Source organism: Lampris incognitus, chromosome 13 (assembly GCF_029633865.1).
Source record: "Lampris incognitus isolate fLamInc1 chromosome 13, fLamInc1.hap2, whole genome shotgun sequence".
NCBI lineage: Eukaryota > Metazoa > Chordata > Actinopteri > Lampriformes > Lampridae > Lampris > Lampris incognitus.
Genome location: NC_079223.1, coordinates 4574621 through 4590068, shown reverse-complemented (window position 1 = coordinate 4590068; position 15448 = coordinate 4574621). Strand labels below are relative to the sequence as shown.

General features: G+C 49.9%; 1 protein-coding gene across 1 annotated transcript in view; it reads left to right on the top strand.

The window, feature by feature from the left end:
• The window catches only part of khdrbs2 (KH domain containing, RNA binding, signal transduction associated 2), a 120548-nt gene that overhangs the window by 95603 nt on the left and 9497 nt on the right, over nt 1-15448 (top strand). The window contains exon 6 of the mRNA XM_056292355.1: nt 2742-2922. Within this exon, the coding sequence (XP_056148330.1) occupies nt 2742-2922 (181 nt within the window). The remainder of the gene's footprint in view (nt 1-2741; nt 2923-15448) is intronic.

The following is a 15448-nucleotide window of genomic DNA, read 5'->3' as shown; positions in this document are numbered from 1 at the left end:
CCTCCCTCTGCTGCGTGGTACTTGGTAGGTCTGGTGGGGTATGTGGCCGTCTGTGTGGAAGGCTCCCTCATATCAGACCTCTTGCACGTCTCCTCATTTGCAGCACACCAGCCGTGATAAACCTGGGGGATGTTTTAGGTCCATCAGTTTGTCAGCTTGCACTACATCAACTTCTACCAGTTGAGCTAATTGCAGTAGTGGTTTGCACCGCTGCCGAGTCAAAGCCACCGCCGCCTCCCTGTCACCCCGCTTCTTGTCATGGCACACCAATGAGCAGTTATTGTGAATCTCCATTAAAAATACACACCAACAATTCTGCTTCGAGTGTTTCTGTACATCCGGGGACACAGTGGACTGCTACCGAGGAAACTACTTCCCAGGTGACCGTGCATCCGGGGTCCTGTGTATCCTCTTTCTCTTGGGAGTTTTTACCGAGTCCTCAACTAATCAACAAGTCCTCCAACCCGTACGACCACGTGGGTCGTCTGTTCCTACCCTCTAACACAGTATTTCTCAACCCAGTCCTCAAGGACCCCCTATCCTGCAGATTTTCATTGTAACCCTGCATAGGTAGCCCTGCTTGTACTTACTCGACCAATCATCTCGCAGCACTTAATTATGCAAGGTGTGCAACATCCGACAAAATTCATTGCTGATTGGTTGAATAACTACAAACAGGTACCTATTCAGGGTTGCAAAGAAGATATGCAGGATAGGGGGTCCTTGAGGACTGGGTTGAGAAACACTTGCTCTAACACGACCCACAGGAGCGGTTCCTAAATTAGCGCCCCTACCGGCGGCAGGAGATATGCTAGACACTTCTCGCCTCTGTGCATGTTGATAGTTGTGACCCTGGCGTGACCCGGTGACATTCTGATCAGGCCACAGATTTAGACAGCTATCAAAAGTTGTGACTATACCGGAAGTGGAAAGAGGCAGCATTTTTGGGAACGCTTATCAAACTGCCGTTCGGGACACAGAAGGATAACGCTGTTTCCTGTGGCAGTGAGGCAGAAATTCCTATTCAGGTCAGAGAATCTGACCCGTCAGAGTTTACCGTTAGTTTGAGGCAGGGGGCGCAGTCTCATCCAGGAGGGGGCCGGTGTGGGTAGAGGTTTTTGTCCCAGCCAAGCACAGGTTCCTCAACAAAGCCTCTCCCGGCTGATTGGTGGGATCAGGCGTGTGACTGCTTGGTCGGAAGAAAACCTTCACCCACACTGGCCCCTTCTGGAGAACACTGCCCCCTGCTGGCTCAGTGTCCTACCACGTCTCGGTCTGGTGAGCTGAACATAAGTACTCCTCGCCATTCATTTGATCCATGTGCTCTGCTGCCAGCGGGGCGGTAGAGAGAGCAGCGCCCAGTGTGACGTCACAGCTGTCCCTGCGTCACATACGGCACGAGCTGACTGCCAGCTAGCCGAGCTGTTGGCGCGTGAGCTAGCGCGTTACTGATGGGTCAAACCACGCGCCCGATTTGTAACCGAAACGTCAAACTGAACCAACCCGGCCACCCGCGTGACGTCACCGCAGACAATCAAAACATCCCAATTAGATACCGCCGCACTTACCGGAGCTCAGACGTGCGGTGAAGCGTGCAGACCACGCCCCCCTCGGCTCGTCGCCTTTTGATCGGTAACGAAGGTCAAAGGTCATAAGATGACGAGGCACCCGAGACACCAGATTGTCGTTATTTACACGACCGCTAGAGGTCGCTTAACTTTAAAGCGTGACTATAGGTCTGCTTGTACAACCGTCCTATGGGGTCGTTTTTTTGTTTGTTTTGTTTGGTTTTGGTGGAGGCCAGTCTCCACCTAACAGACAGCTCCACCTAACAGCCAGCTTTCTGACCCCAACGCTGCCGTGTTGTCCCATTCTGGTGGATCCTGGTACGATGCCGGTCCCACATGTTTACACTGATGTTTATGAAAGGATTCCTTTTCCAAGTCCCTCATCTATGCTGAGACAAGTCCACTGGCCTTACAGCCACCCCCCCCCAGCATCCATTCTCACATAGGCTCATAAGACTCCCCCCCCCCACTCTCTCTCTCTCTCTCTCTCTTATACACACACACACATGAAAATCAATGAATTCAGCAGGTAGACCTGATATGCTGATCCACTAGAATCACCTGGATGTGTCTGCCAACGACAGGAGGACTGACTCAGACAACATGACAATATACAATACAGCTACACGGTGGCGCAGTGGTTAGCTCCGTCGCCTCACAGCAAGAAGGTCCTGGGTTCCAACCCCGGGGTTGTCCAACCTTGGGGGTCGTCCCAGGTCGTCCTCTGTGTGAAGTTTGCATGTTCTCCCCGTGTCTGCGGTGGGGTTTCTCCGGGTGTTCCGGTTTCCCCCACCATCAAAAAGACATGCATGTTAGGGTCACTACTCCTGTCTGTGCCCCTGACCGAGACATGGCGAGACCAACTGGAGTCGGTCCCCTGGTGCTGCACGGAGGCTGCCCACTGCTCCCAGCTACACAGCTAGGATGGGTTAAATGGAGGGCGTAACTTCCCCAACGGAATCAATAAAGCATCTCAAATCAAATCTCAAATCAATATATCTTCTTGTATCCCGTATCCTTATATGTATGCCAAAGCTTGTGTACCTCTGACAAGTGTAGAGTCAACACCTGCTGAAGCCAAGTGGCTTATGTGTGATGTGTGTAGTTGCTCTGCCAGTGGCGATGGAGGTAAACACGAGTGCTGTGTGTCCCTCTCTCTACTTGTTTCACTAGGAGCCATGGCGGTGTAGGAAGAGGGGCGGTGTCTTCTCGCGGGACAGCAGCGACACATAGCACCCATCCTCCGGCTATTCTGTCCAGGGAAGTACAAGCTCCACGGACCAGGGGTGTAGCGGGGAATCCAGGATACCGGCCTCCACTTTTACCGATCACACATGACTCATACGAGGACTACGTAAGTCTGACTCGCCTGACGCTTACTGAAAAGCAGAGAGCAGTATCCTGTGACCTGGGGGTATCAAAGTTTATCTGATCCACATCAAATGATTCTTCACCTTCATCTGAACTTATCTCGCCATGTATGATCTGACAAGTATACTGCAAATTGTCTCTGTTTGAATAATTGGTAAGGGAAATATTGACATTTCCAATGTTTTTTGTAATCATGAGACTAATTAGGAAAAATATATAATTCTGAATATAATTATAATTAAATAATTAAATAAACATATAATTCTGAGGGAACATCAGAACTGCATCTCTGCTCTTCGCGGATGACGTGGTTTTGTTGGCTTCATCAGAACGCGACCTCCAGTGCACACTGGGGAGGTTTGCACCCGAGTGTGAAACGGCTAGGGATGAGAGTCAGCACCTCCAAGTCTGAGGAAGGAGGTCAAGTATCTCAGGGTCTTGTTCACAAGTGAGGGTGGGATGGAGCAGGAGATTGACAGGTGGATTGGTGCAGCATCAGCAGTAATGTGGATGTTGTACTGGACAGTTGTGGTGAAGAGGGAGCTGAACCGGAAGGCAAAGCTCTCAATTTACCAGTCAGTCTTGGTTCCAACCCTCACCTATGGTCATGAGCTTTGGGTAGTGACTGAAAGGGTGAGATCGTGGGTACAAGGAGCTGAAATTAGTTACCTCCGTAGGGTGTCTGGGCTCAGCCTTAGAGATAGGGTGAGGAGCTCGGACATCCGGAGGGAGCTCGGAGTAGAGCCGCTGCTCCTTCACATCGAAAGGAGCCAGTTGAGGTGGTTCGGGCATCTGATCAGGATGCCTCCTGGGCGCCGTCCTTTGGAGGTTTACCAGGCACGTCCAACTGGGAGGAGACCCCGGGGTAGACCCAGAACTCGCTGGAGGGACTACATGTCCAGTCTGGTCTGGGAACGCCTTGGGATCCCCCAGGAGGAGCTGGAGGGGGTTGCTGGGGAGAGGGAGGTCTGGAGTGCCCTGCTTAGCTTGCTGCCACCATGACCCGACCCCGGAGAAGCAGCTGAAGATGGGATAACAAATATAAACCAGCCATAATATTACCAAAAGCTTGAAACAACACAACCAAGGCACAGAAAAACACAATCAGCAGAATGTGTCAAACAATACTCAGTTTTGGTCTCACACAGGTTTAACTGTGACATGACAGCAGGGTATGAGCCCCATGATCTTATAAACCTGATATATGTATGTGAATAAAGTGTGTAAATATTCCATTTAGATGGCATAGTTGGCGCTCTAACCAAAACATGTTACACCAAACATACTCACAAAATCAGGGTTTTTGATCATGAACATTTCCAAGGTTGTGGTTAAATTTATGTGTCCTCCGCTTTGTCAAGGCTGTGTTAGGAAAACTGTACAAGGTGAGCTCCAAGTTTTATCCAAATGAAAAAAGGCAACACTTTCTCCAGTCAATTTCCTCAGAGCTTTCCGGCTCAGCAAAGCCCTCGTGTGAGCTGGCAACTGCAGATTGGCCTGTCTGCACGGGGAAATGCACGAGCACAGTCTCATTACCAAACCAAATTGGGTTCTGATGGAGAGCCTGTGTATTTCTGAGGAGTCAAAAAGCAGGGCATTTTTTCCTCTTTGTAATTGGAGGCTGGAAAGGAGGGTGAGAGCACAGAGACTAGGGGATTATAGACTGACGAGTTTGCCCTGAACATTTTCCCCCCTCAAATCTCACTTTGCTATATTTTCTACTCCGGCACTCAATTTCTGTTGAAAGTGTGTCCAGAATATAGCAAGACTTTCTGTAAAAGCCGTTCCAAGCCCCCCCCCCTCCTCCTTAACAGCTTAAAAGATGCCGTGGTGTGTCTGTGTGAGTTTCAGGAAGCCTGCATAGCAAAGCCTGGTGGACACAACAACACATCCTCGGTATTAAATGTCTATCCCATGCTCCGTCCTGTGTTGGGCTACCGTGTAACGAGGCTTTCTCCAGAGACCGTTTAGATGACGGACTTGGTCAAATTGTCAGCTTCTCTCATGAAGCTGGTACTCAAGAGCCACTCTTGTACCTAATTGAGGGTGGTATTGATTCAAACCTTCAGTAAGATGTGAACCGTACATAAACACGGTGAGAGAGTCGAGCGGCCGTGTCGCAGAACATCCATCCATCCAGTATCCAAACCGCTTATCCTGCTCTCAGGGTCGTAGGGATGCCGGAGCCTGTCCCAGCAGTTTCTTCATAATCTACCAAGTGTTACATGTTTTTTTCCTCCCCATGTTTTGTTCCCTGAATCTCTTTGCTGCATCCTCTGCTCCTGTCCTCCGGTTCTCTTTGAAATGGCCCTTCTCCGACTCCGGCTGCAGGACCTCTCTGCACAGCGGCTGAGGAGATTTTCTCACCACTCGAGTGTAAAGGGCACTTTAATATCTCCCTCCCTTTTCCTCCGCTGACATTGTGGGCCACACATAATCCCGTTACCTCGCTCCGTGCTTGCTTTTGTGAAGGCACTCGGGCTAGAAGTCGCCCTGTTCAGAGATTACTGCTCACATCTGCAAGGGTCAGAAGTGATGAGTAAACAGCAGAATCCCAGGCACATCTCTCAATACATCACGCTGCCAAGCAAGCACGTCCCCGTTTAAAGGTGTGTGGAAGGGAACGGCGGAGCGTTGCGTGGGAAAAAAGACCGATCAGAATTATTTCCGAGTCGCTGAAGCTCGACAACAACAAACTGTCATCGGGCACATCATGCTGGCCCATTCATTTAAAAGTACTGGCGTCAGCTTTGCCAGATTTTGCTTTGGCGTTATTAAATGATTCTCATTTTGAATTTGCAGTTTGAAATCATCATTCTAACCACAGCAAAACGAGGCTATTATTAGTCTTCATCCCCCTTCCCCCTTCCCCCTTCCCTTTTCTCCCCAATTGTACTTGGCCAATCACTCCCCCACTCTTCTGAGCCGTCCCGGTCTCTGCTCCACCCCCTCTGCTGACCCGGGGAGGGCTGCAGACTACCACATGCCTCCTCCCATACATCCTTTCACCTGACAGTGAGGAGTTTCACCAGGGGGGGGGCGTAGCGCATGGGAGGATCATGCTATCCCCCCCCCTTAACAGGCTCCCAGACTGGCCAGAGGAGGCGCTAGTGCAGCGACCAGGACACACACCCGCACCTGGCTTCCCACCCGCAGACACGGCCAACTGTTTCTGTAGGGACGCCCGACCAAGCCGGAGGTAACACGGGGATTCGAACCGGCGATCCCCATGTGGGTAGGCAACGGAATAGACCGCTACGCTACCCGGACCCCCCTTTTTATCCCCTTTTAAAGTTCAGATTTTATTCAACGTGTGTTCGACACTACTTTTTACTGTCATTTACACAAAGACTTTGCCTAAATCACACAACTTTATCTGGAGCCAAAGCTACAACGGTGACACCTTTAATGAGCTGCTTAAGAGTTACTGATCGGCTCGGTGCTGCAGAGCTGCCACCGATGGCACGTCGGTGCCCGCGTGCCTGTAACAGTAAATCCACCATGATGTTCACTCACACACCTGTGTCATGCTGTCTGCCAGAGGGCTTACCTGTGCACGGCCCCTGGGCGTGGCGAGGGGAAAGCCTGCTGCCATGTTCCCCTTAACGTGGGGCGTAGGGGGTTCACGCCCCGTGCTGATGCTGTGCCACTCGCTCGTCATGGAGGGGGGAGGTTCTCCTCGGGCGGTCGGGCTTGATGGACTCTGCCACGTTGTCAGTATGGGGGAGTTGGTACGGTGCCACGGCCCATTAGGCTGTTGTACCTGTAAAAGACAAAGGATTTACTCAAAGCCACCGTGGATTACAGTCCACATGGCGCTTTACTGCAGGGGTCGTTCTCGCCACATAAAAGCACCGCTCTCGGGGATTTAGCCGAACGTGTTCCCCCCCGGGGAGGGAGGCTACGCATGGGGTGTGTGAACCACTGCTGGTCCGTGGCAGGTTAGCAGCAGCTTCCCCTTGGGATGAAAGGCGTTCCTGTAAAATATCCTCCAGACACGTCACTTGTTTTTCAGTCCAGTCCTTCTACTTTACTCTACCTCGAACTGCAACTGTGCACATGTCTTGTCCAAGACTTTTAGACGGGGACTTGATCCAAACTTCAGGTCAAACTCGTTTAAGTCTTCTATTAGCCGTGTTGTCCCACACCCACCTGCAGCGCTCCTATCATATGACAGGGAGGAACGCCGGTTTGAACGGGGAGTCAAAGAGGCCATCTATGATAAGAGGGAACGACCATCCCTGAACTGATGGGGAGGGCCCTAAGAGCACACCTGTCACCATCCTACAAGGCTGTGATCGCAAACATTCCCCAACCCTCTGTGAATAGTACACATGGCCATGGTAACTCTAGTTAATGCTCACGGTAATTTGCATATGAAACTGATGGTTGGTTTCGGTCGTTACGCCACTGTATTGTTTATACGGGAGGTGAGACTGAAGAGGTCACTTAGATGATGGTGAAACGTTTCTCTCAATAAACGCCGTGTCCGGATGACCTGATTCACCTTTCCCCGAACTGTTCATGTGTTTTTTTGTTTTTGGAGTTTCCCCCTTTTTCTCCCCAATTGTACTTGGCCAATCACCCCACTCCTCCGAGCCGTCCCGGTCTCTGCTCCGCCCCCTCTGCTGATCCGGGGAGGGCTGCAGACTACCACATGCCTCCTCCCATACATGTGGAGTCACCAGCCGCTTCTTCTCACCTGACAGTGAGGAGTTTCACCAGGGGGACGTAGCGTGTGGGAGGATCACGCTATTCCCCCCAGTCCCCCCTCCCCCCAAACAGGCGCCCCGGCAGACCAGAGGAGGCGCTAGTGCAGCGACCAGGACACATACCCACATCCGGCTTCTCACCCACAGACACAGCCAATTGTGTCAGTAGGGGCACCCGACCAAGCCGGAGGTAACAGGGGGATTCAAACCGGAGATCCCTGTGTTGGTGGGCAGCGGAATAGACCGCCACGCTGCCCTTGTTCATGTGTTTTAATCGAATGTAATTTCATTTGAATTTTTCAAACCAACAGAATTGTGTGTTCCCTTAAAAGCGTCAATCTACTCGAGCTTTTAATTGTGAAATAATTTCTATTACAATTTCAAATAAACATTAATATCCTATAGAACGAAGGGATCGTGATTTTTGGCAACATGGCTACAACCAGTGCACATGTTGTCTGCTCTCCTCTTGACCAGTTCCAGCTTTATGTCGCTGTAGCCAGTTTCACAAGGAAAACAACCCCACAACTACGCCGTTACTTTTTTAACTGCACTTCTTTCGGGTGACACTGGGATCAGGACAAGTCGTTCAAGACATTCGGTCACAAGTCTCAAGTCACAGCTGCTCAAGTTAAGTCAAATCTAACTTCTTTTTTTTGCAACTTGAATCTGAAGTCATCAATCAATGACTCAAGTCAGACTTGAGTCACAGTCACAGCGACTCAAGTCCACATCTCCGCTATTGACCATGCAGTTCTAGCTAACAGCCTGTAAGTGGGTGGGTATCCAAGGCCCCACAGTTAATTAAGCGGTCTCTGGAGCGGCTTGATATCATCTGATGTTTCTGAGGGATCGATTCTGGGTTCAGTCCTTCTTCATCTTTATATGCCGTCTCTCTGAGATGTTATCAAGACGCACATGATATAATTTCAGTTGTGCAGATGATAAGACAACCTAATGTACCTAAAGGCCTGACTGACATCAGGCCTTTAAGAAGTTCTACTTAACTGTATCACTGACATCAAGTTGTGGATGACAAAATTCCCTATAACTGAATTAAGATGAGACAGAGATGCTTGGTACCAAATCTCTGTGGAAAATGTCTGACTTGGGCCGCTCACCCCCTGCCCCGAAGATCAGATTTATACCTTTGGCATAATCACAGACCCTGAGTTGGCCACTGAGGTGCATGTTAAGCAGACAGAGAAGATAGTTTTTCAACAGGGAAACTTCACCATCATTACTGTGGATGTTATATCAATTTTGAACGTTACCTGAATTTATAGAAGCAAAAGAAATGTCAAGAACACCTGACATTGGCTGAGAAAATGCAATTGTTCTACATAAGTTCTGACTAGATTCAGCCATACCTACAATACCCAGAATTCACTGTGAATGCTGCGGTCTGAGATCCAACCCCGCCACCTGTCCTCAGCCATTGCTCCATTTCAGTTAACTCCTCTTCAGTGCACTCCGGCTCATATGAGTATAGCTGTACGGTAGACTCCTCCAAAATATCATGAAATATGTCCTAATCCCTCAACGTCCTCCGCTGTTGTGTCCTCCGGCCAGCCATTTCTGCTTTGTGCGTTTTACTTTTTAAATTACCCCGATCTGGTGAAGGAGTCTGTAGGTGAGTGTATAACTCCTCCTGCTTGAAGCTGGATGTCTGCCCACCGTGCCTTGCTCCCTCCCAATGGAGGTGTGACTGAGAATCGAGGAAGAGAAATGGCTTGTATCTCTCACCAGCCTGAATTCCTCGCCAATGACTTCGTCAGCGGGTACATTTTCAACCTATCCACAGCCCTCCCCAGTGACACAGAGCAACTAAACAGAGATGGTGCCATTGTATAGCGAGCATTACCGAGGACCGATATGTGGAGATAAAGATGAAAAGACGGCAAAGTTTCCCTTTAGAGCAACCCCCGAGGCCCATTTTCAACACAAGAACGTGCTGAGAAATCAACACGTGTTATTACTAATGGACGTGACTACCACAACGCCCTGCTCCCCGGCTCCCAGCCTTGACTATCAGTCAATTGCAGACAGTTCAAAAACCTACTGGTGGTCTTTTTCAGTAGAAACACGAACAGAGACATCACCCCTGCCCTTAAAGGGATTAGCCAGCCTGGCTGTTTGTTCTAGAACTGATTTAGAATCATTTTTTTTTGTGTTTAAGTCTGTCCACCCCAGTATTTATCTGATCTGCCCTCAGGTCCTCTGGCAGTGACCTATTGTCTGTGCCTAAATAGCTGGGCAAGACCTTTGGCTGGAAATCGTCTACTATTTATGGCCCCGGCCTCTGGAATGGTCCGCCAGAGGGTCAGAGAGTCATTTATCCATTTCCTTCAGCCTATTTAACCTCTTTCGTGAAGCACTGCATGATATTGTGCTAGATAGATAAATGGATTGTTTTTGTGTTGTTTAAGAAAAATTATTTCTGGGAGATTCCATTCGCTTCTGAGAACGATGAGAAATATTTTCCCACCTAAAACCTAGTTGGCATTGGTATGATAACCCATCAGTCCATATATGCAAAGCCAATGGACAGAAAACAAAAAAAGTCCCCTGCTTCCGGTGTGGGAGGACGGCGGCGTGAGTTCACGTTCATGGCAGCCTCACCCAGGGTCGGTGTGGGAAGATGGCGGCGCGAATCGTCATTTGCGGCGGCCTCACCCAGTGCAGTTGATGCAGTGCCTTTGTCCACGTCTGCATCTAAGTTTTTGTCTTCGTCTGATGGCTGGGAGAGCCGGCGCTGGATCGGCTTGGACAGCTTGGTCTGCTGCACTGTGGGCCCAGGGACCGCAGCCTTGCCCGGAGCTGCGCCTGAGGAGGTATTACTGAGGGCGGTCTGACAGGACGCAGAAGCGGGGCAGGCTAGGCTGGCTGCTAGCCCATGCAGATTGGCAGTTCCAATAACACTGAGAGCGGTCTGGCGGCGGCGGCCTCGCCTGGCGTTGACTGCGGTGTTTTTGGTGTCGTCGTGTGGCGTGCGGGAAGGTGTGTTGAGGGTGTCTGGCTGGGAGAGCTGGCGCTGGTTCGGCTGGAAGAGCTGCGGCTGAAGAGGTAGCGCTGAGGGCAGCCTGGCAGGACGCAGAAGCGGGGCAGGCTGGGCTGGCTGCTAGCCCATGCAGACCACCGGTTCCGACAGTCATCCTGGCTGGCGTTCATTCCCTTGGACACTGTTTTTATGTGTGGTTTGGATATATTTGTTAGTTTGGATATGTGTGTTCTTGTAGTTTTTGGATGTGTTTTGTCGGTGTGTTGCACTGCTGTGGGCTGGGGGGGAAAGGGCATTTCATTTCATTTCATGTGTGCAAGTACACGAGGTGACATGATTAAGTGTTCCTGGAGACTGACTGACATGCAGGTTGAGTGTCAACTCAAGGACAACTACACCCTGCTTACGTAAAGGTCTGACGTATACACTATGTGCAGGTGAAGGGATGGTCGTACTGTCATAGTTATTCATCAAATGTCATTGTTAAATGTCATCTTAAACAGAGAGGTAGTGTGGCTACACGGGCACACAGTCGCAGCATTAGGTTGGTCAGATTTCTCTAATGTGGGCTCCTCTCATACCAGGTCTCTGAGGGAGCTGTCAACATCATTAATCCTCTTCGGGGGCGGGGGGGGGAGATCAACTATCGTTCAAAATATCACAAGTGAGATACCTGAAAATAATTAATTGAAGTTATTTCATCAGAACGTTCTGAAGGAAGAATTGAGGGAGGTGTTTAAGGGTCTACAGATGACTATATATCTATATCTGTCACGCCGGGAACAGGAGTCGAGGACCCAGATGCAGACAGCGGAGACAGGCTGGGCCGTAACAATGCTTTACTCGAGCAAACAGACTTACAGACAGCGATGAAGACTCAGTACAAGGCATCAAGCATCCGGCAGCCGAGAGTCAACATATACTATGTGACGACCCGACAAAGCGCCAGGGCAACCGGGGGGAATATATAACCTGCTGGAGAGACAATCAGGGGAATGGGGAACAGGTGAGCAGGGCAGGAACAGGAACCATAAGCCAAATAAGGGACTGGGGATCAGGTGAGTACAGCAGGGGGTAATCAGGTAAATGGGGAAATCAGGGTTACTCAGGTAAACGGGGTGCAGGTGAGCCGAAATACTAATCAGGGGGCTGGGGAACAGGGGAGCCTTGACCCAGACCACACAACCAGGACAATATCTATCTATCTATCTATCTATCTATCTATCTATCTATCTATCTATCTATCTATATAGAGATATAGATATATATATATATAGATATAGATATATATATATATATATATATATATAGATAGATATATAGATATATAGATATATATATAGAGATATATCCCAAAAGACTAATATCATGACACACACTTGAATGTGACATTGTGGTCGACATCAGATCCATCCGGTATCGGATGTGATCATTGTTATGAAAGCCAACGCTGTAAAGCTGAGAGAGATACAGAGTCCAGACCACGTAGAATTGCTAGGATGAATTGCTTGGTTTCAGACCCGAGCACTGGAAGCTTGCAGGGGCTTGCCGGGTGTCATAACGTGATTAAACACAGGGCTTTCGCAGGCTTAGGGGGACAGAAATCTATGAACAGTTGAAAAGGCAAAAGGACGCCCTTTGGAAACGCAGAGAATTCTGCACATATCACATTCTTCATGGACATGAAAAATACGTGAGGGTCTCGAGACGCTCCGATACGCTGTGGACGTGAGCATCGCCGCGCCGTCAGGCGTCTGAGGATGACATGCACATCTGCAGTAATTGCTTTATAACAACAGGCTCAAACACACTGCTGAGTTTACATTTGTTAGATTAATTATGGAAATCCTGCGCACACTACGCGGCTGTTTAACAAAACAGATGTATGGCACACACTTCCCACAGACTTCCCCTGCTTCACAGAGGGGAAGCTGGGGGAGAATGCCCAAGTACCTCCGCTGCTTTTAGGGCCAAATGCAGACGCAGATCCTATCGGTAGGTGGATCTCACGTTATGTTGCCCTCCATCGCTCTCCACAAGAGCGATGCTGCAGCCCTATCTGCTGCACATCTCACAAGATATACTACACCCGGTGTTTATCACAGCCGGGTTACCGCTCAGCTGGCTGGCTTGTGTTCTCCTTTTGCCTCCCTTTAGCCTCCACGTGTGACAAATCGGATGCTATTTCATCACATTAGCTCCCAGAGTGCTTAGGATTCAGCTGCAGCACACACAACACCGTAGAGAGGTAACCACCAAACTGGCTTTTCTGGAAGTGAGTAAGTTCAAATGCAAACATCACCACCTGACGGGAAATCTATCAGAATCTGGCACAAGGGAACACGTGCACGCTGAGCCGAGTCCGTGCCGCCGCCGCAGTAGTCGTGAAACACGGAGAAAGGACTGTGAAGCTCATTGTCCCTCTATTGTCTCCTCTGAAAAGGTGTTCTGAAAGATCAGTCATGGCCAGGGGACGTGTGGGTTGTCAGCCGATAATGAAGCGCGGCGCTAAGGGCTTTTACGTTCCTGCTGTTCTAATTAGTCTGAGTGAAGACTCTCCACCGTGGACTCTGCACCAACTCTTGATTCATCCCCTCCGCCTTATTCAGCGGGACTGCCGTTAACTGTTTTCCCAGATGAGTGTCCTACCACGACTGGGGGGCAGACTGGTGCACGGCACCTCGTTCCTGCACGACCTGCATGCACACGGCCTTGCCCTGCATGGACGAGTACAGCGAGACACGACCTCGGTAAACATCTCAGCAGTCACTGCACCAATAAACCAGTGGCAGAGAGCCAGTCAGCCCCGTGGAAACGGCCACGTTACCGGCTCAAGGGTTTCCCTCATGGCGCCACATCGGGTTTTTTATTTACAGTTTGTCATTTGGGATATTGGGCTATACAAATAAAACTGAATTGACTTAAGTTTTGATGTGAAACCAAACCCCCCCCCCCACACACACACACACACACACCTGCCGATAGCTGCTGAGGACTAACTGCTACTAGGCCGCTGCAATATGGACAACTATGTGCAGTAACCCCACGCACTATGTTGAACTTTAAAAGCTGCTGCTTTCTTATTGTCTCATCATCATTCTTGCTGCCTCACTTGTTTTTGCTAAATGCTGTTTGTCCTTGTTTTTATCTTGTTTTTTCATCATTTACCGCATCTACTGCTGCTGGTCTGAGAGTCACCAAATGACATTTCGTTGTGTGTGCACAATGACAACAAACGATCTTATCTTATCGATCATGCCCAGACTTCGTCCCATTAACTTAAGTTGATACTCAAAAATGACGCAAAGCCTAGTCGGTGATATTTTTGGAAGAGTAACTGTTCAGAAATTTAGTGATATATTTATTATTTTACAACCTTGGGGGTCGTCCTGGGTCGTCCTCTGTGTGGTGTTTGCATGTTCTCCCCGTGTCTGTGTGGGTTTCCTCCGGGGGCTCTGGTTTCCTCCCACAGTCCAAAGACATGTAGGTCAGGTGACTCAAAGACATGTAGGTCAGGTGACTCAAAGACATGTAGGTCAGGTGACTCAAAGACATGTAGGTCAGGTGACTCAAAGACATGGAGGTCAGGTCAGGTGACTCAAAGACATGTAGGTCAGGTGACTCAAAGACATGTAGGTCAGGTGACTCAAAGACATGGAGGTCAGGTGACTCAAAGACATGGAGGTCAGGTGACTCAAAGACATGTAGGTCAGGTGACTCGGCCGTACTAAATTGTCCCTAGGTGTGTGTGTGTGTGTGTGTGTGTGTGTGTGAGTGTGTGTGTGTGTGTGTGTGTGTGTGTGATGGCCTGGCGGCCTGTCCAGGGTGTCTCCCCGCCTGCCGCCCAGGGACTGCTGGGATAGGCTCCAGCATCCCCGCGGCCCTGAGAGCAGGATAAGCGGTTCACATGATGGATGGATGGATGTTATATTTTATCTATTCATGACACGTTTTAGTTATGTTTATTAACTCAAGGGGAATTTGGAGAATTAAAACACAAAACATACAATCATTGTCGTGTACTCGGATTCGCTAGCGTGGCTCAGAAACATCGTCCAGGGATAACCTGAGATATACATGGCTCAGGTTCTCACTGGCGTATAAGGGATCAAACACACATTTCATCTTTCCATTCGGGCAGCAGCCATGGCCTCGCTGCTCACACCTGGCACAGAACCGACCCTGTGATCTGCCAGAGGCTGAGTATGAAATGCATATTGCAACCATATGCAACAGTCGCTGTATGAGCTTTGCCGGTGGACATGTTTGCTTTCCAGCCCCGTTGCTTGTCTCGGTGGTAGTATGTTGTGTCGACGTGATGTTGGATGTGTAGCGTTGTTGGGATGTGAGCGAAGCCTCTCAGTCGACGGGTGGTTCCTTTACATATCTCATGAAGTAGAGACAACAGCATCCACTTCAGAGGAGCTCAGTACTCACTCATGAGTTACCGTTCAAATTCCTCCTCAACTCTCCACTCTATTAAAGAGGTATGCCCCCCCAGCCCCCTGCCCACTCCCCCCTTTTTCTCCCCAACTGTACTTGGCCAATTGGCCCACTCATCCAAGCCGTCCCGGTCTCTGCTCCACCCCCTCTGCTGCTCCGAGGAGGGCTGCAGACTACCACATGCCTCCTCCCATACATGTGGAGTCACCAGCCGCTTCTTTTCACCTGACAGTGAGGAGTTTCACCAGGGGGGCGTAGCCCGTGGGAGGATCACGCTACCCCCCCCCAGTTCCCCCTCCCCCCCGAACAGGCACCCCGACCGACCAGAGGAGGCGCTGGTGCAGCGACCAGCA